This window comes from Eulemur rufifrons, chromosome 19, assembly GCF_041146395.1.
Source record: "Eulemur rufifrons isolate Redbay chromosome 19, OSU_ERuf_1, whole genome shotgun sequence".
In the NCBI taxonomy this organism is placed as follows: Eukaryota; Metazoa; Chordata; class Mammalia; order Primates; family Lemuridae; genus Eulemur; species Eulemur rufifrons.
In genome coordinates, this window is record NC_091001.1 from 95,175,996 (window position 1) to 95,201,285 (window position 25,290).

Here is a 25,290-nt window from a genome sequence, read left to right on the forward strand (position 1 = left end):
CTACAACGTTTCGTCATAAAACCGCGACCAGACAGGCGGCGCCATCTTCGAACTTGGACTTCCGGAAGGACTTTGGCGAGGGTGAGTGTACCGCAGCGGGGTGTGCGGGGGGCCCCACGATTACTCCTCCTTCTTTTGCTGTAGCGCTAGGATATTGGGAACAAACTCCCGGCTGCGGTCTTCTTCCTGCCACAGCAGCCCGCCTTCAGCCTCTGCGCTCCTACGGAACACCGTCATGCTCCCCACCTTCCCCACTGTGGCCACCGTGTATTCCCCGTCTGTGCAAGCCACGAGTCTTGTCCTCTTTCCCTCACGTGGTGTCCGTAACGCGGCAGCCTGTGTCCCAGCCTCGGCGCTGCTTACATGGCGTCCCTCAGACTCGGCAAACCTACAATAGTCCTCATTCTTAGAAAAATTAGGGCTCCCCTCCCGTACAGGCTAGTGGCGAGAGCTGCCCCCACGTTCAGGACTGAGGAAGAGAAAGCGGTGGCCCATGGAGTGGTAGTGGGTCAATCTTCAATTTCTGCTCTGTCTTAACCTCTATCCTCGGGGAGGCTAGCCTAACTCTGGGGTTGTGCCCCGCGCGCTGCAACCCCATTGGCGCAGCCAAGGGCCAGTTATGTTTCCCTATCTAGTCCTTTTGTCCCCGCAACAAGTTGGCTGTCTGTTGGGGAAGGCAGAGGCGGCGACTTCAACTCCACGGGAGGTAACTCACTTTGTTGGAGGGATGTAGGATATAGCCAAACCTCTTGGCCCCAGAAGCTTATCGTTACGCAAATTAAGTCAATCCTGTACCATTGTCACTATTTTTGCCATCATGTCTCATCAGCTGTACTATTATATTCAAAGTAGTTTTCTTTAAATTAACTTTTTTTTTTTTAATACAAAGTCTTGCTCTGTTGCCCTGGCTAGAGTGCCGTGGTGTCAGCGTACCTCACAGCAACCTCAAATTCCTGGGCTCCAGCAATCCTCCTGCCTCAGCCTCACAAATAGCTGGGATTACAGGCGCGTGCCACCACACCCACCACACCCGGCTAATTTTTTCTATTTTTAGTAGAGACAGGGTTTGGCTCTTGGCTCAGGCTGGTCTCCAACTCCTGACCTCGAATTCCTGACTTCAAGCGATCCTCCCTCTTCTGCCACTCAGAGTGCTAGGATTACAGGCCTGAGCCGCCTAAACTGATTTATTTTTAAAGTTTAAATGCATTAGTGTAGATCTAAGTAATATGGATAAAACCATATTTTATGGTTTCATGAACTAGTTATAGTTGTTTATGCAAGTTGAAATAAAAGCACAATTAGTTCAAAATGTTCATTTTTGTATCCTTAAAATCATGTTGTATACCACCAGTTGTATCATAGGAACACTTAAGGAAACAATGTATTGAACCAAGCAGTGTGTTTAAAGTAATCGCATACTTGAGGTGCAGCGTTGTCTCATTATTTTTCCTTGGCTCGGGAGGTCAGGCTGGCAACCTGGTGCAGCAAGGGAACCTTACAGGTTGGGGTGCAAATGTAAGATTTTATAAACTCTAGTATGAATTTACTAAACATCCCTTCCTTTACTGTGTCCAAAATTTGTATTATAAAATCATAAATGGAAATTTACCACCACATCCTGCTGCCTTCCATGAGAAGTGAATCCTTAAAGGGATTTTTGTATCTTGAGGAGTCAGTTATTCAACAAAGGTTAAAGGTTAATTGTTGCACTTACCATGTACCAGGTCTGGATCAAATAGTGAATCAGACAGGCAAGATCCCTATCTTATGAAACTTTCAGGGAAGATAAATACTAAACAAGCAAATACCCATATCGCCTACATATGAAAATTCCAGATGAACTAGAGAGCCACATGTAACATCCAAAACTAGAAAAATTATTAGAAGAAAATAAGAGAGACCATATTTATATCTGGGCTAGGAGATGCCTTCTTAAGATGAAAAAACTAAAAGATGTACTAAAGGAGAAGATTGAGAAATTTAACTCATAAAAACTTCAGTTAAGCAAGAAACATAAAGTTAAAAGAAAAATAGAGGAACTATTTGCTGCATAAGTAACACAACTCTCACAGATCAATAAGGAAAAGACAACCCTGTAGAAATACAGGCAAGTTATATGTACAGGCAATTCACAAAAGACATAGATATCTAACATGTAGAAAGAAGTTGCTAACCTCAATTATTATTAGGACAATGCAAATAAATACAGTAGGAAAGAATTCTTTCATCCGTTGGATAAGCAAAAAGATTGGCAAGGGTATGATAAAATGGCTACTGATATACAGTTGGTAGGAGTGTAAATAGATTTTAATTTTGGTGAGCTATTTGATAGTATCTATTAACTTTTGAAACGTGCGTACTTTTCAGTCTAGTACAGTAATTCCAGATGATTCTAGAAAAAATAATTTCTTATTAATGAAGAGATTTGTACTAGAATATTTATTGCAGTACTGTTTGCAATAGTATTGTAATTCAGTTGTGCATTAAGTAGGGAATGTCTAAACAAACAAATTCTATGGAACTCCATACAGCAGTTAAGAGGAATGAGATACATGTATGTGTACTGATAAAGAAAATCTTTAAGACACATAGACGTTCTCTTAACTGATTTCCATTTAACTAACTCCCTATATTAATTGACATTCCCCATTTCCTCATAGCTTGAAGCTTGTAGGCTTTTCTCCTATAGGCCTGGTCACTCTGCTCCCAGTAGTGGAGTTGAATTCTTGCCAAGAGTCATTGTATTGAGTCCCACACTTTATGTCAATTGATTTGTCTTTATATAAATGTTTAGTATATATTTAAATTTTAAATAAATATTAGTATGAAAGAGTTGTTTATATTAAAACTAAATTGAAACATAGATACATAGGTGTTTTGTTGCTATTCTTTGTATTTCTACACATATTTATAAGTATTTTGTATCAAGTAAAAGTTTCGTAAAAACAATTTTAAAAAAGAAAAGAAAGCAAACTAGGTTGAATGCTTTGGAAAGACAAAAGAGGTGACCTTGCAAACAAAAAAAGCTGCCAGATAGGTGTGAGTGAGGCAACTGTAAAAGATTGAGGAACATTTGTAAAACTCTGGAAGGTTACTGCTATTGTATTGCTTCTCAAGAAAAATATGTTTCAAGAAAGTAGTAAGTGGTGTTGACACTGCTGAGAGGTCACGGTAAACAAGGCTGAGAAGTGTCCTTTGGATTAATGACACAGTGATTATTGATGATTTTAGCTTCAGTGATGAGTTGGTGGACAATATACTAGTTAGGACGAAGAAGAGAATTTAAAATGTCAAGGGCAGACAACTCTTTAAGTAGTTGATGAGTTGGTGGACAATATACTAGTTAGGTTAAAGCAGAGAAGTTAAAATGTCAAGGGCAGACAACTCTTTCAGAAGTTTGACTATGAGAGGGACGAGGAGGAGATTAGTTGGAGGAGGAATATGAGCTGAAGGATAGTTGTTTGTGAAGATGAGACTCATAAACATATTTAAATGCTGTTTGGAAGGAGCCAATGGGAAGCAAAAGGATAGTGGAAGGGAATTCAAGTTCCCTTACGAGGTGGGGGAATGGGGCTAGAATGCAAGTAGAAAATTTGGTCTTAGAAAGTGGATGAGGGGTTGAGAGGCAGGGAGTGTTAGCTTACTTGAAATAAATCTAATGGCTTTGATTTTTATTTCAGAAATCAAAAATGAAGTCATCTGCAGAGAACCCAGGGGTCAGAGATTGGAGGAGAGAGCATTTGGGGGCTGACTAGAGAGAAAGTTTGATTGTCAGTGTGCTGCAACTTAGGTGCACATGTGGAGAAGATGGATGGTTGGACTCATCCAGAGCTTGAGCTTTGCTAGGCCTACAGAACAAAAAGATAAAAAGAAAGGAAGTTCAGAATATCACCAAGAATCTGATTGAAATGAAGGAATCTAGGCTAGACAGGATGTGGCTGACATGGGGAGAAATTGGAGTGATCAAGGGATAATGGCTTGAAGAATAGGTAATAGTGATAGTAGTTGAACAGTCTAGCTATAATGGTGGGGATCAGAAAGTGGAATGTCTTAGTGATTTTGGAGATTAAGAGGTTTGGGGTGATGATAAGGTCTAGGGAGTGACAGCAGAGTGAATAGCAGTGGTTTAGCTGAATTTTCTGAGCTTCAAAGGAGCAAGGTTTTTATAAGGGGCAGGGGGGACTAAATATAAATATAGTCTCTCTTATTTTCTTCTAATTGGTCTAGAAGTGGCATTGGAGAAGAATCGAAAGGAGACAGAAGTGGGATGTAAGTGAGCAACCTCTACTTGAGAGCCTGGAAAATGAGAAATTTCATTTTCTGTAATTTTTTGCATCCAAGATTCTAAAGATGATTTAGGTTTTGTATATCAAGTGAATTGAAACCTGAGAGAGGAGAGAGGCAGGCCAGGAGGCATGCATTTTGCTGGTGCAGACTGTGGCAGTGATACAGTTCTGGATCAGGAACCAGAGAAGCTACTTCTCCATTTAGTTAGGTCACTTTCTGATTATTGCAGAGGCAATTTGTTATTGGAGCCATCAGCTGTGGCAGGGGCCTGTTGATTCAGCAGGTGGCTTCCCATTATGGCATATGGTTCTTGAACTAGCAGCTGTAAGACCAACTTCCCAATCTGACAAGCACTTTTTTTTTTTTTTTTTGGAGACAGAGTCTCACTCTGTTGCCTGGGCTAGAGTGCTGTGGTGTCAGCCAGCTCACAGCAACCTCAAACTCCTGGGCTCAAGCTATCCTACTGCCTCAGCCTCCCGAGTAGCTGGGACTACAGGCATGCGCCACCAGGCCTGGCTAATTTTTTCTATACATATTTTTAGCTGTCCAAATCATTTCTTTCTATATTTTAGTAGAGACGGGGGTGGGGGGGGGGTGTCTTGCTCTTGCTCAGGCTGGTCTCGAACTCCTGACCTCGAGCAATCCTCCCGCCTCGGCCTCCCAGAGTGCTAGGATTACAGGCGTGAGCCTCCGTGCCCGGCCAAGCACTTACTTCTAAACTGTTTTTCCCCCAGCCTTTTCAGTGATCCTGTATGCAAGTGGTTTTCAACTTGAGTGTTATCAGAATCACCTGAACAGCTTGTTAAAACGCAAAGTGATGGCCCCCTCTAGAGTTTCTGATTCCTACCCCAGTTTGTGGTAGGCTGGAAATTTGCATTTTAACAAATTTGCAGGTGATACTGATGTTGCTGTTCCTGGGACCATACTTTTGAAGACTACTGATGTGAACCATTTAACACTGTAATGAATTCCTTTCTGCTTGAACTAGCTAGAGAGGATTCTATTCTATGCAGCTAAACCTTGACCAGTATAGAGGTTAATAATTATTTTATTCTCTGTCCTTATCTACTTGATTTGTCAATGATTGGAAGAAGTTGTTCTTATATTTCATGAAGATTTTGCTTCACATATTTTGATGCTGTTATTTGATGTCTAAAGGTTCTTGTCATTTGTCTTTTATATGATTTGAAGTTTTATTTGTTATAAAGTACTCCTTTTTAATATTTTTCCCTTGAATTCAACTTTGCTATGGTCATCTAGACTCCTACTTTCTTTTTGCTTATATTTGTTCTGTATATATATATTTTTTCCCTTTTTTATTTTTGAGATGGGGTCTTGCTCTGCCAACCCGCCATGAGTACAGTGGTGTCATCATAGCTCACAGCAACCTCAAACTCCTGGGTTCAAGCAATCCTGCCTCAGCCTCCTGGGTAGCTGGGACTACAGGCGCGTACCAACATGTCCTGCTAATTTTTTCAATTTTTAGTAGAGACAGGGTCTCACTCTTGCTTAGGCTGGTCTCAAACTCTCGATCCTCCTGCCTTGGCCTCCCAGAGTGCTAGGATTACAGGCATGAGCCACCATGCCCAGACTTGCCCTGTATATTTTAATTCATCTTTTTACTTTTAGCTTTCTGAATTCCTTTGTTATAGATATCTCTTAAAAAGCATATAGTTTTTATTTGGCTTTTTAAATCAAACTGAATCTTTATTTTTTCTTTTAATGGATGAGTTTATCTGATATATGTTTACTGTTTTGATGCATTTTTTAAAATCTTGGTTCTGTTATCTTTGGTTTTTTTCTTCTTTATTCCCCCCACCCCTTGTGTTTTATTTATTTTCAGTCTTTTATTGTGTAGTCTTTAAAAGAAATTTTCATTCTGGTTCCTGTGGCCTACTAGGTATTTTGGAATTAGTATACTGTTTTTAGTTCTATTCAATATCTAAATGGCATTAATAAACCTATATTTTCTAATTTAACCTTAGAAGCAAAATTAAGATACTCCTTTATGTCTTAGTCTACTACAATAAAAATATTGGAATTTTTACATTGCGGAGCCTTTAAAATTTTTTAATTAGAGTCTGTTTTATAGACTCTAGTTACCACATAGTTACCATAGGTAATGAAACTCAATTTGATATTTCATTGGGTTAAATGCTCACTGCCAATCTCTTCATACCACAAGTTCTCCATTAGAAAATTCTTTATATTGATTTACCTTTCATTTGCGTAAATTAGGTCTTCCACTAGATTTTTTGCATTCAGTAAGGGTGCACAGATGTTATAATTCCTAGAAACTTTGCATATTCAGAATGTCATCCTGTTGCTTTTACATGAATGACATCTCAGTTAGAGAATTCTCTGACCCTCTCTAAGTATTCCCTTATCTTTTGGCATCAAGTGTTCTGAGAATTCTGAGGCTAGCCTGATTTTTTTTTCTTTGTAACAGCCATGTTTCTTCTGCTGAGATGCTCATAGGTGTTATTATCTTTTGAAATTTATTATCTTCACTCAGATATTTCTTGGTCTTGATTGCTTATTGATTTTGTTTTCATTTTATACAGTAAACCTGAGGTCTTCCTTAATTTCAGGTTTTTTTGTTATTACTGTTTTGTTTTTAGAGACAGGGTCTCTGTCACCCAGGCTAGTCTTGAATTCCTGAGCTCAAGTGATCCTCCTTGGCCTTGGCCTTGGCCTTGAATCGGCCTCGGCCTCGGCCTCCAAAAATGCTGAGATTACTGACCTGAGCCTCTGCACCCGGCCTATTTTGCTCAGCTTTTTCATTATGACTGCCAGCTCAGTTTTCACCTTGCCATTGTTTTAACTCTCCTCTGATCTCTTGTTTCTTAGTGTCTTAGTTTATTTTGTGCTGCTATAACAGAGTACCTGAGACTGGGTAATTTGTAAGGAACAGAAATTTATTTCTCACAGTTTTGGAGGCTGGAAAGTCTTTTTTTTTTTCTGCCCCTGCCCCCGCCCCGGAAAGTCTTAAGATCAAGGGGCCAACATCTCTTAAGGGCCTTCTAGCTGCATCATCCCATGGCAGAAGGGCAAGAGAGCAAGATGGGGACAAACTCACCCTTTAATAAGGGCACCAGTCCCACCCAGGAAGGTGGAGCCCTCATGACCTAATCTTCTCTGGCCCCTTAATACTGTTACAGTGGCAAATAAATTTCAGCGTGAGTTCTGGAGGGGACAAACATTCAAACCATAGCACTTGGATTTCATAGTCTCTGTTTTTCTGGAAAGTATAGAATTTTTTTGTTGAAAATTTGCTTCTGTTTTCTGGATCAGTTCTTGAAAAGAATATTTTCATCTCTGTGTCCTTTTTATTCTTTCTGTGGTATCCATGCATAGGTCCCATATTGGATCTTAAAGAATAGTACAGGTAGATTTTCACTGATCTCTATTTACCTTCATACCGTTATAATGTATCTTTAGCATGTAATGTTATATTGTATCCTCAACACCTGAGTTAGAGGGTTGTCTATTGTAATAATTTATATAATACAGTTTATAATCTGTTTAGACTGTAGCTTCTTCAAGGGAGAGAGTTGGAAACTTTTATTTGTGTATATATATAATGATATACATATTTTTGAGATAGGGTCTCTATTGCCCGGGCTAGAGTGCAGTGGCACCATCATAGCTCACTGCAACCTCAAACTCCTGGGTCAAGCGATCCTCCTGCCTCAGCCTCATGAGTAGCTATGACTACAGGCATGTGCCACCACACCTGACTAATTCTTCTATTTTTTTATAGAGATGGGGGTCTCGCTGTTGTGCAGGCTGGTCTAGAAGTGATCCTTCTGCTTAGTCCTCAGAGTGTTGGATTATGGGCATGAGCCACTTAGCCTGGCCTACTTGTGTATTTTTTATGGGATTTGTATTAACATACTTTCCACTGAGGCAGATGAATTCTTTAACTTTAAGGCATATATAGACCTATGGGGTGTTTCCTCCTGGGATTTGAACCATTTCTTCCCCTTTGTCACGGACAAGCAGGTTATTCTCACCCCAAACTGGGCCCTTGCAGAGTTCTATGTTGCTTAGGTTTTTGGTTTGGTGATCAGTATTTTATCTCAGTTTACTTTGGTCCATGGTTGCACAGATGATCTTCTGGATTTGATGAAAGTGAAGATTCATGACAATTTAGTCCATTCTTCAATGTGGGAAGGTCTCTTAATGAAATAGGATGTTCCCTAATTGTCTCATAGCCTACCTACTGCCCCCGTCCAGTTGAAACACTGATGGTGAGGCACCAGAGAACTCTTTTACTTCTTAAATAAACCTGTTCCTTGACTAGCTCCTCCTTTGGTTTGGTTTAAATTTTACAGTATCTGGCAGCTATTCTTTTTTTTTTTTTTTTTTTGAGGCAGGGTCCTGCTCTGTCACCCTGGCTAGAGTGCCGTGGCATCAGCCTAACTCACAGCAATCTCAAACTCCTGGGCTCAAGCAATCCTTCTGCCTCAGCCCAAGTAGCTGGGACTACAGGCATGCGCCACCATGCCTGGCTAATTTTTTCTGTATATTTTTAGTTGTCCAGCTAATTTCTTTCTACTTTTTAGTAGAGACTGGGTCTCGTTCTTGCTCAGGCTGGTTTTGAACTCCTGAGCTCAAATGATCTGCCCGGCTCAGCCTCCCAAAGTGCTAGGATTACAGGCATGAGCCATTGCGCCCGGCTGGCAGCTATTTTTTATAGTTTATTTTAGGAAGTTGTGGCCCTTCCCTAGATTCATAATAGATGATACTTTTCTTTCTTTCTTTTTTTGAGTGTGTGTGTCTGTGCATGTGTGTTTTATTTCACTGGTCTTCAGGGAGAGGACTTAAATAATTGTGCATTCACTGCTATATCCTTACAAAGAAACATATGAGCTTTAAATTAAATAATGATATAAAGCACTTAGTATAGTGCTTGGCACATAGTAAGTATTTAATAGATGGTAGCTTTATTATTATTTAATAGATGGTAGCTTTATTATTATTTGTTTACTTGTTTATTGTTTGTGCCACCAGAAGGTAAGTTCCTTGTCTGTCTTGCTTATTGTCACGTCACCATTTTCTAGTACAGAGCCTGACACGTAGCAGGTGCTTAGTGATTATTGCTGAATGAGTGAATGATCAGGGAACTTGGGTTTCTGGTTGTGAGAGTGAGGGGAAGAAAGATGGGGAAACAGAAAAATCTGAGCCAGTATAGATACTCATTCTGTACTTCTACTCATTCTTCTACTCATTTGTATGTCTCTGTATGCAGGGGCAGCCATTTTGGGGGGTGCTGATGGATACCTACGGGGTCGGCTATGTTGCCTTGGGGGAGGCCGGCCCCGTGGGGAACATGACTGTGGTAGACTCTCCCGGACAAGAGGTGCTAAACCAGCTTGATGTCAAGGCCTCTTCAGAAATGACCAGTGCGGAGGCTTCCATAGAGATGTCATTACCTACCCCTTTGCCTGGATTTGAGGATTCTCCTGATACGATGAGGCTCCCTCCAGATCAGGAAAGCCTCTCCAGACTGGAACAGCAAGGTATGTACCTTGTCCTTTTATATTTTTATCTCCCCATGCATAGCTTAAGTTGAAAGAGAGCAGGTTGAGCTCAGAGGATTTTACAAACCTGGGTAGAGTGTAATCTGTTCCAAAGAGGTTTCAGCTCTGGTCCCATCTCACAGACCCATATTCTTCTCTACAGATCTTTCTTCAGAGATGTCAAAGGTCTCAAAGCCTAGGGCCTCAAAGCCTGGCCGGAAGAGAGGTGGTAGGACACGAAAAGGCCCCAAAAGGCCCCAACAACCTAATCCTCCATCAGCCCCTCTGGTTCCTGGTCTCTTAGATCAATCCAACCCTCTATCTACCCCCATGCCTAAGAAACGAGGTCGAAAGTCCAAGGCAGAGCTGCTACTGCTGAAGTTGTCAAAAGACCTAGATCAGCCAGAGTCTCCACCTCCAAAGAGGCCCCCTGAGGACTTTGAGACCCCTCCTGGGGAACGACCCCGCCGAAGGGCTGCCCAAGTGTAAGGATTATGGGGCACAGCTCGGTGGAGGGGGGCTGGGTGAAGGGGTTGGGGTGGGGCAGATATTGGAGACATGAGAAGATTATGATGAGGTATCAGGTAAGCAGGGGTGGTGTCTGGATGTTGGGAACTTGAGCAATCCTTTAGCTTTTACCACAGCAACTTTTATGGAATCTATTGCCAACTTTGTTTATCTAAGTGTTTCTTTCTGTGCCTTGTACCTTATCACATTTTTCACAAACTTTCCCCAGGTCTTCACTGCTGTTTTACTGCCTAGTATATATCAATATAGATATATGTGCCCTTCCATTCTTTCCCCTTGCCCTCTATGTTTTTTGACTGTGGTAGAGTGAAAAGTACACGGGACTTGGGGTTGGAAACCTGGATTCAGATTGCACATTTGTTATCTGAATCATCTCTGCCAAGTCACTTAACTTTCCTGGATTTCTGTTTCTTCATCTATCAAAGGAGAAGGGAAAATTAATAGGGTTAATTGGTTAATCATGGGATTACTGGGAGGATCCATTGAGATAAGAATCAACCAAATCTAGAAAAGTGGGTTCACAGTGAAATGTTTGTGAGTAAGGTTATGACTTTGCCCTTTCCCACAGGGCACTTCTGTATCTTCAGGAACTGGCTGAAGAGCTCTCAACAGCCCTGCCTGCTCCTGTATCCCATCCTGAGAGCCCCAAGGTGAGCAGCCCCACCAAACCGAAGAAGAGCCGGCAGCAAACGACGTCCTGTCAGGGTGGAGCAGAGGAGGATGATGCTGCACGGGATGAAGACTTTGTTCTTCAGGTTGAGGCTGAAGATGGAGAAGAAAGTGAGGCTCCAAGTGAGAGCTCATCTGACCCTGAGCCTGCAGTGCCCCGAAGCATCCCACGAGGATCCACTTCAGGGGTAACCTAAATGAATGACAAAGTGAATGGGAAAATGGTAGGATTTTTAGAGGGTCAGCAAGGTGCCCAGAAGGATAGCTTTGGCCTGGTAACTATGACAGGCAAAACAGGTAAAAGAAGAAAAGGACAATTTCAGAAACAGTTGAGATACTAGGGAGATTGAGGGGGAGGGGTATAGTAAACGAGATTATTCGTTCATTTATTGAGTATTCTCTGTTAGGAAACACAAACATGAATAAGATAGCATTCTGCCTTACGAAGTTCACAGTGTAGTAAGTATTACACTAGGAGCAAACCCAGTGCTTTAGGCATGTAGAAGAAGGGTGATTAACTGCTTAGGCTTCACAGAGGAATGATAGCTGAGTTGAGTCTTGAAGGGTGAATAGAATTTTGCCAAAGAGGATGGTTTTTCCCAGAAATTGATTATGGATGGAGTATAGGACGTGGAGTAAGGTCATAGGGGAGATGATGATTATTACTATTTTTCCTCACAAATACTGTCTTCTGCACATAGGGGAGATTAAACTAGAGAAGAAGGCTGGTAACGGTGGCTCATGCCTGTAATCCCAGCACTTCGAGAGGCTGAGGCAGGATGATTGCTTGAGGCTAGGAGTTTGAGACCATTCTGGGCAACATAGGGAGAGCCAGTTTCTACAAAAAATAAAAAATTAGCCAGCTGTGGTGGTATGTACCTGTGGTCCCAGCTACTCGGGAGGCTGAGGTGGGAGGATCACTTGAGCCCAGAAGTTCCAGGCTGCAGTGAGCTGTGATCATGGCACTGCACTCCAGCCTAGGCCACAGAGCAAGATTCTGTCTCTAAAAGAAAAAATTAAATTAAAATTAAAAGAGAAGATGAAAGAACAAAGATTGGTAGGAGCCAACAAAGGTTGTTTTTGTTTGTTTTTTAATTGTAAAATATATATAACATATAATTTACCATTTTAACCATTGAAAATGCACTGTCATTAAGTGTATTCACAATGCTGTGCAACCCATGACCATTATTCATTTCCAGAACTTTTTCCTCATCCCAAACAGAAACTCTGTACAAAAAAGGTTTTTAAATAGAAAAATAACATGATAGGTTAGGAAAGTAAGTGAAACTGCAGTTGTCAATTAGAAGACAGCTTCAGTTATCCAGGTGAGAGATAGTGAGGTTCTGATCAAGCAGTGATGGAAGACAAGTGGGGGAGGGGGCAGATTCAAGAGATATGTAGGAGAATTAACAGGACTTGTGAATTAAAGGAAATGAAGAAGTTGAATAGGAGTTTCCAGCTTAGATGGTGACATCATGAACTGAGCTTAGGAACATGAAAAGCATGGCGGATGTGAGAGGGGGTGAAGGTGGGCAGGGGAGATGATGCGTTACTTTCTGCATGTTGAGTTGGAGGTGCCTGTGGGCCTTGGGCCATCCTGCTGGAGATGTCTGGTCACCAGTTGTGTATGTGGGACCAGTGCCTTACTTGCTTCAAGTGCAACATTTAAGAGAGGACCAAAACCCTCAGTAATCAACATAAATGATAGTTAGATGCAACATTTAAAAAAATTAAAATAACAAATCTATGATAAACAAAATATCAAAATTTTAAATAAAGACAAGAACTTTACTGCTTTTTTAAAAAACTAATTACTGAGCTTTTCCTTTTGCTTCGGGCTCCATTATGGACACTGTATGTGTCTGGAACTTGTAGAAAAATTGAGACTGAATCAAGTTTACATTTACTGGGGTGTAAACTTGATAATCAGGCATAAAGATGGTAGTCAAGGGCTGGGCACAGTGGCTCAAGCCTGTAATCCTAGCAACTTTGGGAAGCTGAGGTGGGAGGATCGCTTTAGGCCAGGAATTCGAGATCAGCCTGAGCAACATAGAGAGACCCCATCTCTATAAACAATAGAAAAATTAGCCCGGCATGGTGGTGTGCACCTGTAGTCCCAGCTACTCAGGAGGTTGAGTCAGGAGGATCACTTGAGCCCAGGAGTTTGAGACTTTAGTAAGCTGTTATGACACCACTGCACTCTGGCCTGGGTGACAGAGACCCTGTCTCAAAAAAAAAAAAAAAAAAAAAAGAAGAGGAAGATGGTAGTCAAGCCAGGTGTGGTGGCACGTGCCTGTAGTCCCAGCTGCTCAGGAGGGAGGGTGAGATGGGAGGATTGTTTGAACCTGGGAGTTTGAGTCCAGCCTGGGCAACATAGTGAGACCCCATCTCTTAAAATAAAAAAATAGATAGTAGTCAAAGCCATGGGACATGGGATGAGATTACTAGGAGAGCATGTACAGAAAGGCTAGAAGATAGCAGTGGGGAATTCCATCACTGTCCAGACCTATCAGAGGGAGGAGAGCCTGCAAAGGAATATTAGAGAGGTGGGAAGAGTAAGGGAGACAATCCTATGGGATCATAGGGCAGGAGTTTCAAGAAGCTTATGGGAGTCCTCTGAATGAAATGCCATGGAGAGCCAGGCATGGTGGTATACTGTAGCCCGAGCCACTCAGGAGGCTGTGGCGGGAGGATTGCTTGAGCCTGGGAGCTTGAGACCAACCTGAGCAACAGAGTAAGACCCTGTCTCAAAAAACAAGCAAACAAAACAAAAAAACAAAAACAAAGCAGAACAAAAAAATACCATGAAGATATTGAGGAAGGTGAACAGAAAATAGTTACCAGATTTTGCAGTTTTTTTTGTTTTTTTTTTTGTTTTTTTTTTTTTGAGACAGAGTCTCACTCTGTTGCCCAGGCTAGAGTGAGTGCCGTGGCGTCAGCCTAGCTCACAGCAACCTCAAACTCCTGGGCTCAAGCGATCCTCCTGTCTCAGCCTCCCGAGTAGCTGGGACTACAGGCATGCACCACCATGCCCGGCTAATTTTTTCTGTATATATTTTTAGCTGTCCATATAATTTCTTTCTATTTTTAGTAGAGATGGGGTCTCGCTCTTGCTCAGGCTGGTCTCGAACTCCTGAGCTCAAACGATCCGCCCACCTCGGCCTCCCAGAGAGCTAGGATTACAGGCGTGAGCCACCGCGCCCGGCCAATTTTGCAGTTTTGATGGAGGAGTAGGAGGTGAAGGTGGAGATGTCATTGTAACGGTTGAAACATAAATGTTTTAAGATGCCGATAAGGCAGTAGTTGGAGAGAAAATAGTGCCTAGGAAAGTAAAACCTGGGAAAGAGCTGTCTCTTAGGACTTTCTCCAGCCCATAGAGTTCTCTCCCTTACATTTTTTTTCAATTTGATCCTCAGAAACAGAAGCCACACTGCCGAGGAGTGGCTCCCAATGGCTTACCAAATCACATCATGGCTCCTGTTTGGAAGTGCCTCCATCTCACCAAGGACCTGTGAGACTTGGGGCTTGTGGGGGCTGGGGATGCAGGGGTGGTGGAGGAGTGCAAGAAGAGTCTAGAAGTGGGGCGTGAGCAAGAGAGGAGCACTGATGGGTAGAAGACTGTGATGACATTCATTACTAAAAGGCACCGCTCCAAAGGCAAGAGCTCTAAAACTCTAATTCAAATTGAATAAAATGAAAAGTTTCTCAGCTGCACTCGCCACATTTCAGGTACCCACCAGCTACTTATAGGTAGTGGCTAGTGTATTGGACAGCACAGATAATAGATTATTTCCATCCTCACAGAAAGTTTTATTGGACTACACTGCTCTAGAATCCCTCTCCTCCTTCACTGATGCTTCTTCTGTTTCTCCAGCCGAGAACAGAAGCATTCCTACTGGGAGTTTGCTGAGTGGATTCCTTTAGCCTGGAAGTGGCACTTGTTATCTGAGCTGTAAGTCAAAGCAACATCTCTGAAGCCCAGGAAGGGTGACACCACTGGAGACAAAAGGGTGACAGAGGACTCTGGATCTATAATGGGAATCCTGGGATGGGTGAACGTCTTCCAAATTCAGGCTGTTCCTTTGCCTTCCCCCAGTGAGGCTGCTCCCTACCTGCCCCAGGAGGAGAAGTCACCACTATTTTCTGTACAACGTGAAGGGCTACCTGAAGATGGCACACTCTACCGAATAAACAGGTGAAGACTGTCCTTTTCCCTTTTTTCTGATTTTAGGAGCCAGAAACAGGAAAAATGAATGTTGAAAGGGATGACAGATTAGTCCTGTCCTTCCCTTGATGCTGGTCCGGTTGGTTCCAAGGATAAGAGTCCTGGCTAGAGCTGGTCACCCCTCTCTAATTTATAATGCTTATCACTGCCAGCCAGACCCAGGGAAGCTAAGGAGATTCTCTTAAATTCTTTTTTTTCATCCCATCTTTCTTTGACTTTTCTCTAGATTTAGCTCTATCACAGCACATCCAGAGCGCTGGGATGTGTCCTTCTTCACTGGGGGACCACTCTGGGCTCTGGACTGGTGCCCAGTCCCAGAGGGGGCAGGAGCCTTGCAGTACGTGGCCCTTTTCTCCAGCCCTGACATGAATGAGACACACCCACTGAGCCAGCTTCATTCCGGCCCTGGGCTGCTGCAGCTCTGGGGCCTTGGGACCTTGCAGCAAGAAAGCTGGTGAGGTGGGGCTGGACACTGCCATGGCGGGTGGTTGAGTTGGACAGCAGGATGGGGGCTGGGCAGGATAGGGGGAAGGGCTTGCACTGGGTTGAGACAAAGGGAGCATAGTCTGGCAGCCCTAGGGCCCTTCATCCTACCCACTGTCCCCACATGCTCTCTCTCTCCAGTCCTGGCAACAGGGCCCACTTTGTCTATGGGATTGCTTGTGACCACGGCTGTATCTGGGACCTCAAGTTCTGCCCCAGTGGAGCATGGGAACTTCCAGGCACCCCACGGAAGGTATTTCCCAGTTGACTGTGAGATGGCTCTAGGACTCAGGCAGGACAAAGAGGCCCCAGGAGTTCTCAGAGTTGGGGGAAGGACAGTTGGAGTGTGGCAGATGAAGTTTTTCCAGCAACTTCATATTGTATTTTCAGGGATTAGAACCTCAGAGGTTTTCTGAGAAGTGCCTGAAGGCAGCAAGCCTCAGCACAGGTCTGCTCTCACCCTCTAGGCTCCTCTCCTCCCCCGACTGGGTCTCTTGGCTCTTGCCTGCTCAGATGGGAAGGTGCTGCTCTTCAGTCTACCCCATCCTGAGGCCCTGCTGGCTCAGCAGTCCCCAGGTAAGTACCACAGCAAGGAGGATGGGGCTGCTGTAGCCGTGGCCAGAGCTTAGCGCAGGGCCTTTCCACCCCCCTGAGACTCCTCTGGGCCCAGCCTCTCTAGTGAGAAGCCTCACTCAGCTACCTCCCCAAGGCCCCCTGTGTCTTCACATATTTGTTCTTGGACTCTATCTTGCAGTCTTACAACTGCACTCTTTCAGCATAATACCTTTTATCTCCATCATCTGCTCTCTCCTTCTGTACTCTCAGGCCTTTCCCCTTATTGCTGCCAGTTAATTGGCTGTGTGAAGAGCCACTAAGGGCTGAGGCTGACGGATGGGACCCATCTCCCCTCCATGCTCTTCTTGTCTCTCCCATCCCCATCCTATTCTCAGCCTCTCCTGCCCTGAGCACCACACATACACACAAACACACAGTGTCTTTGATGTGAATGGAGGGGTGGAATATAGAGCTGAAGATGAGCAAGAAGAGTTATGGGGCAGGGCAAGGCAGCTCCATTGTTAAATTAGTTTGTTTTTAGTATGTAGTGTTTAAAGAAGAGGGCACTCAGGTTTGAGCCCTGGAAAGTCCCGCGTTTGGTGGTCTGGTGGTTTGGTGGGTTGAGGAGGGAATTGGAGGGGAGGAAGGGAAGACAGTAAGTAGAGATGATTCTTTCAAGAAGTTTGGCTGTGAAGGGAATGAATAAATGAGGGTGGTGGCTGGGGTGGATAGGAGTAAAGGAAGGTTTTTGTCTGTTTATTTGCATAGGAGACAATAGGGCATGTTTACAGGGTAATACAGGAATTACCCAGCAGGGGGAGAACAAATGGATAATGCATAAGAAAGGAGGGGTACCAGAGGATGAGAAGATTGCAGAGTGAAGGGGTTAGCCCTTCTGATAGGAAGAACTATACTATCAGGTATAATGGAAGGAAAGAAGATGGGGGCAGATAGAGAGGTAGGTTCATAAATTTGGTGGTGGAAAGATGAGGGCTTCTCAACAAAGGATAAGGGAAGGTCATTATCCAAGGGGCAGGGTGCTGACTTAAGAGCAAGGCCTGGTGAGGAGCTCAGTCCTCAGGATCCATAGCATCAGTTACTGTTCTTCCCTCACAGATGCAGTGAAGCCTGCCATCTATAAGGTGAGTGAGGAACCTGCTACCTTAGCTGAGGCTCCATCTTCTTAGAGCCTCACCTTGCTGATTCCACAGTGAGTCTCCTTCTAGTTCTGAAAAATACCCCATCCTGCTGGATTAAACACTGATTAGAACCTTCATTCCAAATAGTAGGTACCCCTAACCCTAGTCCCATCTCTTCTTTCCCTGTAGGTACAATGTGTGGCGACCTTGCAGGTGGGGTCTATGCAGGCTTCAGACCCCTCTGAGTGTGGTCAGTGCCTGAGCCTGGCCTGGATGCCTACCAGCCCTCACCACCACCTGGCTGCTGGATACTATAATGGTAAAAACAAAGTAAAATGCAAGGAGCTATTGCTCTTTAAACTTTCTATGTATCCTTGTTTTTTGGTTGTTGTTTCTTTTGTGGTTTGGTGCTGGACGTTATATAATAGTTAGAAATATTCAAGCAATGTAAAAAAATACAAAGAAGAAAGAAAGAAGTCATTAGAATTTTTATATTCAGAAAAAAATTGAGTTGAAGTACTATCTTGGGTGGATTAAAAAAAAGAAAATTGAGCAGATGAACATCACTTCATGCTGTTCTCTATGCATATATAAAGATAAGAAGATTAGAGAAAAGAGAGAATTTTATAAAAATGGGATCATACTATATAAACTATTCTAAATTAAAAGGTATTAAATTTAATTATACCTTAATCTTATAGAAGAAAAGAACACTAAAGTCAAACTGAAACATTAGGTGAGCTCCTAATAAATGTTCCTTCACCACAAGAGATATTAGTTCCTCAAAGATACTTTTAGAATTAAAAAGAAAAAAAGATTATAAATAACATTATAGTTGGAGTTATTAGGTTATTTTTTTTAAATGACAGTTTCATTTTTAGACATCATAAGCAGATTTTCAGAGTTTCTGCTAGGAAGATAAGTAAATTAGCACTCTTACATTTCTCCCTAGATCATCCCTCTCTCCATCTTTTGTTTTTCTTTTGGTAATATTATTCTTACATTGTCAGGGTAGATGATACTTGATGCTGTTCTGCTATCCTAATTCCTAAAGTTATTTAATGATTGAGTGTCTCTACCCATCTACTTATCTCAGTTTCCCCCTTCATTGCTGAATTATTTATTAATATATTACATAGCTATAATTCACTATTAGTTTTTTTCAAGAAAGGTTCACAGATGCTGTATTCCCTGAGTTTATGTATAAAAGGAGTTTTAGCTACAAATATTTTTCCCAGGTATTATTTTTAAACTTTTTATTCTTTATCTTTTATTTTTATCAAAGTTATACTTTTGAATACCTTCTCTGCCCGGCCTTATCAGGGGCCAGCCTGTTTTGGGTCACCTGAGTTGGTTTCTATTTGTCCATTTGTTTTCTGTTTCTCTGCATTTTATTGCTTTTGGCTTTTTGCCTATTCTGTTTGTCTTAGAGCAGAATTAGCAAACTTCTTCTGCAATGATCTAGATAGTAATTATAGGCTATGTGGGCTGTTTGGTCATTGTTGGAACTACTTAACTCTGCCATTATAATGTGAAAATAGCCATAGACATAGAATGGGTGTGTCTGTGTTCCAATAAAACTGTATTTACCAAAGAGGTGACAGCCTGTATTTGGTCCATGGGCTATAGTTTGCCAGCCCTTATTCTGGAAGATTTATACTTTTTAAAAATGCCTTTACTTTTATTTAGTAGGGAGTAGAGGCTACTAGGTGCAGTGCATTCAGTCTGTCATCTTTCAACTGCAGATTCCAGACTAAGCTATTACTTTTTTGTCAATGAGAATTGGGGCTGAAGTATCAGGTTGTCTTTAAACCATAGAGGGAGTACTGGGTAGCTAATCATGGTGCCCACTTTCTTTCATAGTCGTTTGGCTCTGAGAGAAGACAAAGGTCCTAGAAGCCCAGAGAAAGAAGTAAGAGCCAGGAAGAAAGAACCTGCCTTTAATCCCTACACATTCTGTCCTTACTGCAGGCATGGTGGTTTTCTGGAACCTTCCCACAAACTCACCTCTACAGCGGATACGGCTCTCTGACGGCTCCTTAAAGCTCTACCCCTTCCAGTGTTTCCTAGCCCATGACCAGGCTGTGCGTACCCTTCAATGGTGCAAAGCTAACAGGTATAGAATAGGAGATCTGTGGAGTGGGAAGGTGAAGACTGGAACAGGCTAATTCTTTCAGATTTGTTCAGATTTGATCTTCTCCCTTCTTTTCACAGTCATTTCCTTGTCTCTGCCGGGAGTGACCGGAAAATCAAATTCTGGGACCTTCGACGACCTTATGAACCAATAAATTCTATCAAGCGCTTCTTGAGTACAGAGCTGGCCTGGCTGCTCCCCTACAATGGTGTCACCGTGGCTCAGGACAACTGTTACGCCTCGTACGGCAGGATGGAGATAGGAGGAGCTCTGGGGACTTTGCCCTAAGGGTTGGGGTGCAAAGCATGCCAGATTGTTGTGGGGAGAGGAGGGTTGAGAGTTGGTTCACTGAGGTGGTTTGAATTCTGGAAGGAATTGGGGAGAAGAAATGAATCTAATCTCAGAAAAAGGAAGGTTTTATTTCTCTTTCTTTAACAGTTATGGACTCTGTGGGATTCATTATATTGATGCTGGTTACCTTGGTTTCAAGGCCTACTTCACTGCTCCCCGAAAAGGCACTGTCTGGGTGAGCCCCTCTCTCTTCTGCAGTCTTCATTACACAGGAAAATGGTTCATTTACTCACTAGTGGTGGTCAGGAAAAGGCAGTAATTTTGGGTAGAAGGAAAGGATGTGTGTGTGGTAATTATATCATCAGGGACATGGGTTATGATAAAGTCATTTTTGTTTGTGTGTGTCTCTTAGACTGTGCAGTTGTTACCAGTTTATAGAACTAAATGACTGCATGAACAAATGAATGAATGAAATTTGTCTCTTCTGATTAGAGTCTTTCAGGATCCGACTGGCTTGGGACAATAGCCGCAGGAGATATATCCGGGGAGCTCATTGCTGCTATATTGCCCGATATGGCACTGAACCCAATAAATGTCAAGCGACCTATAGAGCGAAGATTTGTACGTATATGAACATCTAACGGCAGCTGTTGGATCCTAATCCACATGCTCTCCCAACTTCTGGTAGAGTACAAATTAGTACTAGGTCTCCCAGCCCTGATACTGTCCCTGAAAGTCTTGGCACTGAGTTGTATATAATCTTCCCTACCCTATTGTATCTGAGTATACATTTAATATATTTAAACATATTACTTTCTTCCATCTTCAGGTCTTTCCTGCCCAAAACCAGTTTCTTCTCTTTGCTTTTATTCTATCTTTAGTACTATAGAACCTAAATTCATGGTCTCCTTTCTAGCCCATCTATAAAGCAGATCTAATGCCCTATCAGGACAGTCCTGAAGGTCAAGACCACTCTTCTGCTTCATCTGGGGCCCCCAACCCTCCCAAGGCTCGAACTTACGCTGAAACTGTCAATCATCACTACTTGCTCTTTCAAGACACAGATTTGGTAAGTTGAAGCCAGCAGAATTGGGTGTGACACTAGAAAAGGTAGAAAACTAGTTCTTGTATAGTAGGAATCCTGAGTTCCAGCATAAAGACGCAAAACTAAGGAGATGCTCACATTCTACTACTATTTTACTATTCTACTTCCCCTCCTCAGGGTACATTCCAAGATCTGCTCCATAGAGAACCAATGCTGCGCATGCAGGAGGGAGAGGGGCATTCTCAACTTTGCCTGGACAGGCTGCAGCTCGAGGCTATTCATAAGGTAGTCTCTCATCTTCTCCACCCTCCACTCTCATTTTCCCCTAATTCTGGGTCTGCAATCAATGAAATGGAAATGGGAGATGAAAAAGTAACATAAATAGCTAAGTAGGGAAAACAGCTTTGGTAACTGCTGAGCATGATAGACATAACTTATTGGCTTCTCATTCTTACCTATCTCACCCCATCGTGGTCCTATCCTTTCAGATTGTGACCCATCTTTTTGCTTTTATAGCTAGGAATCACCTTAAGGCACCACCGTGAGCATCTCTCTCGTTTCCTCTTCACAGGTACGTTTCAGCCCAAACCTGGACTCATATGGATGGCTGGTATCTGGGGGGCAGTCGGGGCTGGTTCGAATCCATTTTGTCCGTGGACTCACCTCCCCACTGGGCCACCGTATGCAGCTTGAAAGCCGAGCCCACTTCAGTGCTATGTTCCAGCCATCCTCCCCGACTAGACGGCCTGGCTTCCCTCCAACCAGCCATCGCCTTCTGCCCAATCCCTAGTCTTGGTCCACACAGGACCCCTGGAATGAAGTCTGCCAAGAACAAAAGGCTCCCATGCACAGAGCCATAGGAACTGGGGCTTTCCTGGACAGTGATGCTGCCAGTCCTGGACCTTTAGGCCTGCCTCCCCAGGACTCCTTAGATCCCTCTCCTTCCACAGACTTCTGTGATCACAGACCCCTGCGGGCAAGGGGGCTCTCCCTCCACAAACTCTCAAGGCTCCTCAGCCTAAGACTGTGGCTCACAAGAAACACTTAGGCCTGACCTAGGCTTGGGAGTCAAACTGCTCATATTGAGCATATTGTTGAGCGGGTAAAGCTAAGTAAAGGTACTGGGTGTTTTTGAGACCACTTGTGAGTGGATGTTTGGAGAATTGAAAAGGGTATCTTCAGGAAAGCTCCTGTCTGACTATTTCAGGATGTAAACTTCCCAAACTTCTTCATTAGCATAACCAACACATAAGCCCAAGAGGGGTGATAGTAATTTATTGGACTGAAGTTGCTTATAGTACTTCTTTAACTGAGGAACACCACAGACACCCTGCCAATAGAACAGTGGCTCAGATCTTACCTGCTCCTGCTTATGAAATATTCCCAGTCACTGGTCATATGACCCTACTTGAACATGCCTAAACAGTCATGTTTTTAAAAATCTTCCTTTATATCAAGTCAAAGAGTATACCTCTATAAATTTTACTCATGGATGTTAGGAAATCTAGTCATTATTCCCTGTGATTGCCCTTTTAAGTATTTAACACTAGCTATCATGTGTTTCCCAAATCTTTCTTCACTAGATTAAATATCTTCAGTTACTTCAACTATTCTTTTACACATCATAATTTTTGATCCTTCATGATACTGTCACATTGTTGACTTATTAAACATGTTTAGCTACTTTATTTAAATATAGGAGGTGTTTAGAACCCAAGTGCAGTAATGTATTGTTTTATCTCATCTTGTTAGAGTCCTCTTGTGGGATGCTACAGACTCAGTGACGACGATGCTGCCTCCTAAGCAAGGACAGACCCCAGCAGTGAGAGAAAAGCAAACCACCTTGGAACATGTAGGAGCACAGGCTGGGGTTTGGAGGGAAATAATTAGAGGACCTCAGGAAATAGAGGAAAATAGGCAGCCAGCTCCTATTGGAGGGAGTGGAGATACCTGGAACAAAACCCTTTGGTTCTCTGGACTGGCTAAATATCTAGGAATAGCTTTCTACCTCTCTAGGGCAGGGACTTTATAATATGTCAGAAAATCTTTAAGAAGAACAGAATCAAGAAGTTCAGTCCCTATCCTGTAGAGACAAGGAAACAGACCTGGAGGAAACCCAGGTCCATCAGCAGAGGGTCTGCAACCCACATCCATGCAAAGGAGCCGAGTGTTGTGCTGCCCTATTCTGATCCAGCTCACATTGAGCCAGTTTTGTTTTTTGAGCTGACTGATAAGTGCCTTCTGTTGCAGAGAAGCTTTGCTCATTCTACATAGCACTCCCTTTCCTACTTTCGGTGGTAGAAAAGATAAGATCTGGGGACCCACACTGTTGAGGCTGTAGATTGGTGCCTTAGTCTCAGCCTTAGTCTTGACCTGGCTCTTTTTTTCTACCAGAAACCTTTTTCTCCCTAGACCACTCCCCTTCCAACCCTCCCTCAGAGTGTATCCACTTTGTACTATCCACTGGTTCTTGTACTTCTCTACCCTTGTCCCTTTGCTCACACTATTCACTTCTCCAGTAATGTCCTTTTCCACCATCTTCACCTAAGTTTCATTCATCCCTTTGAGATCCCAGCTCAAATTCCACCTTTACCAAAGAGCTTCCTAGTTTTCTACCAGTGAAGAGCATTCTTCCTCCTATGTTCCCAAGGGTGTGGAAGGGAAAAGAGGATAAACAAATATTAAACACTTGATCCATTTCAGGCACCTTGCATCTGTTACTTAATCCTATGAGGTGGCTATTTTTTTTTATTTTTTTATTTTTTATTTTTTATTTTTTGAGACAGGGTTTCACTCTTCTCACCCAGGCTGGAATACAGTAGCACAATCATTGCTCACTGCAACCTCTAACTCCTGGGCTCAAGCAATCCTCCTGCCTCAGACTCCTGAGTAGGTGGGACTACAGGCATGCACCACCATGCCCAGCTAATTTTTTTATTTTTTGTAGAGATGAGGTCTCACTACCAGCAATAGCCCAGGCTGGTCTTGAACTCCTGACCTCAAGTGATCATTCTGCCTCGGCCTTCCAAAGTGCTGGGATTACAGCCATGAGCCACTGTATCCAGTGGGTTTTGCCATTTTAATGATAAGAATGAGAGGGTAAGTCTGAACAAGGTCATTTAATTACTAAGTGGTGATGCTGGGATTTGAACCCAGATAGTCTAATTTCAGAATACAACTTTACAACTTACCACATTTGATCTCCTGTTACATTTGCTAGTGTAAATTCACTCTGGCACAGTGTTTTGCATATAGGAGCTTTTTAGTTAAATGTTTTTGACATTGAATTCTCTTGCTTCCTTACTCTTGTTTCACCAGCTTTTGTGACAGGATTCTCCTTGCCTTAATCATACAGGAATTGAGTAAACTGAGGCTGCAGCTAGGTGGGTAGAGAGCCCTGTAAGAGTCTGTCCTCTGAAGTGTGGGCTCCCTGGAGATAAGCAAAGGCTACCAGCCTGACAAATCCACTGCCAGGGATAGTGTAGAAATTTCCCCCGCCCCAGAAAGGATATTGTGCTATATTCACAGAATCTTAGAGTATTAGAGTTGGAAGGAGGTTAAGAAATCACCTAATATACTGGTTTTCAAACACTTAGTTGTGGGCACCTTTGTTAAAAATGGCTCTTTTTAGAAGTATATATTTAAAAAACAGTTGAGGAGAGAAGAACCTGTAGTGAGCCTCTCCTTCTTACTCCCCTACAGAAACATTTTATAAACCCCTAGAACTGAGGAACCCAGTTTGAAAAACATTGCAACCCCCTCATTTAACAGATGAAGAACCTTAAGTTCAAATCTAGTGATGACCAAGGCTACACAGCGTGTTAGGTATGGAGACAAGACCTAAACTCTTCTGAAGTTCTGTAATTCCAATGCTTTCCGTGGAAATCATTTTTATACAGCATTTCTAAAGGGACTGTATTGGGCAAAGCACGGAACTACTTGCTATGACGACGACAAACATGAACAAAGCCTGGCTCCACCCACTCAGGAACTCACAGTTGAGGCTAATAACCCAGAAACGCAAGACCCTGCACGCACGCACTTAACTTGCTTTTAGTTCCCCAACTGTTCTGAGACAGAAGGATGCCAGGACCTTGGCCGGTTCTGGGGAGGGGGTGTGGGCTGGATAAGGAGAGTCTATCCTGTTGAGAGAGGCCCGGGACCTCTGGAAGAGAAGGGGCAGGAGGAGGAAGTAAGCCTGGCGGGCCCCACACCAAGGTCCAACTGGGAACGGGGCGGCTCACAGAGTGGGTGAACCAAGCAGAGCTCTCCACCGGTTTTAATGGCTCAGTAGATTCGCATTCCCTTCCTGGCTGCCAGGGTCCGCAAGACGGCGGGCGGAAGGGGCGGGACTTGCAGCGGAAGTCCCTCGGTCGCTCAAGTCACGTGATAGGATGCTCCGAGCC

At 43.1% G+C, this 25,290-nt stretch overlaps 1 protein-coding gene across 6 annotated transcripts; it reads left to right on the forward strand.

Moving 5' to 3' along the window:
• Positions 1-6: 6 nt before the first annotated feature.
• GTF3C2 (general transcription factor IIIC subunit 2) lies at positions 7-22,491 on the forward strand. 6 transcript variants are annotated; one of them, XM_069494383.1, is made up of 19 exons: positions 7-81; positions 9,542-9,812; positions 9,976-10,297; positions 10,909-11,197; positions 14,429-14,523; positions 14,887-14,964; positions 15,109-15,207; positions 15,464-15,691; positions 15,862-15,973; positions 16,188-16,296; positions 17,392-17,417; positions 17,604-17,733; positions 19,386-19,530; positions 19,629-19,790; positions 19,987-20,074; positions 20,332-20,460; positions 20,756-20,908; positions 21,062-21,169; positions 21,456-22,491. In XM_069494383.1, the coding sequence occupies exons 2-19, from the start codon at positions 9,566-9,568 to the stop codon at positions 21,672-21,674; spliced, it is 2,739 nt and encodes a 912-aa protein (XP_069350484.1). In that variant the 5' UTR covers positions 7-81; positions 9,542-9,565; the 3' UTR covers positions 21,675-22,491. The 6 variants fall into 6 exon arrangements, with proteins under 6 accessions (XP_069350484.1, XP_069350485.1, XP_069350488.1 ...); XM_069494384.1 differs by having other exon boundaries at positions 15,874-15,973; XM_069494387.1 differs by having other exon boundaries at positions 21,573-22,444.
• Positions 22,492-25,290: the final 2,799 nt, after the last annotated feature.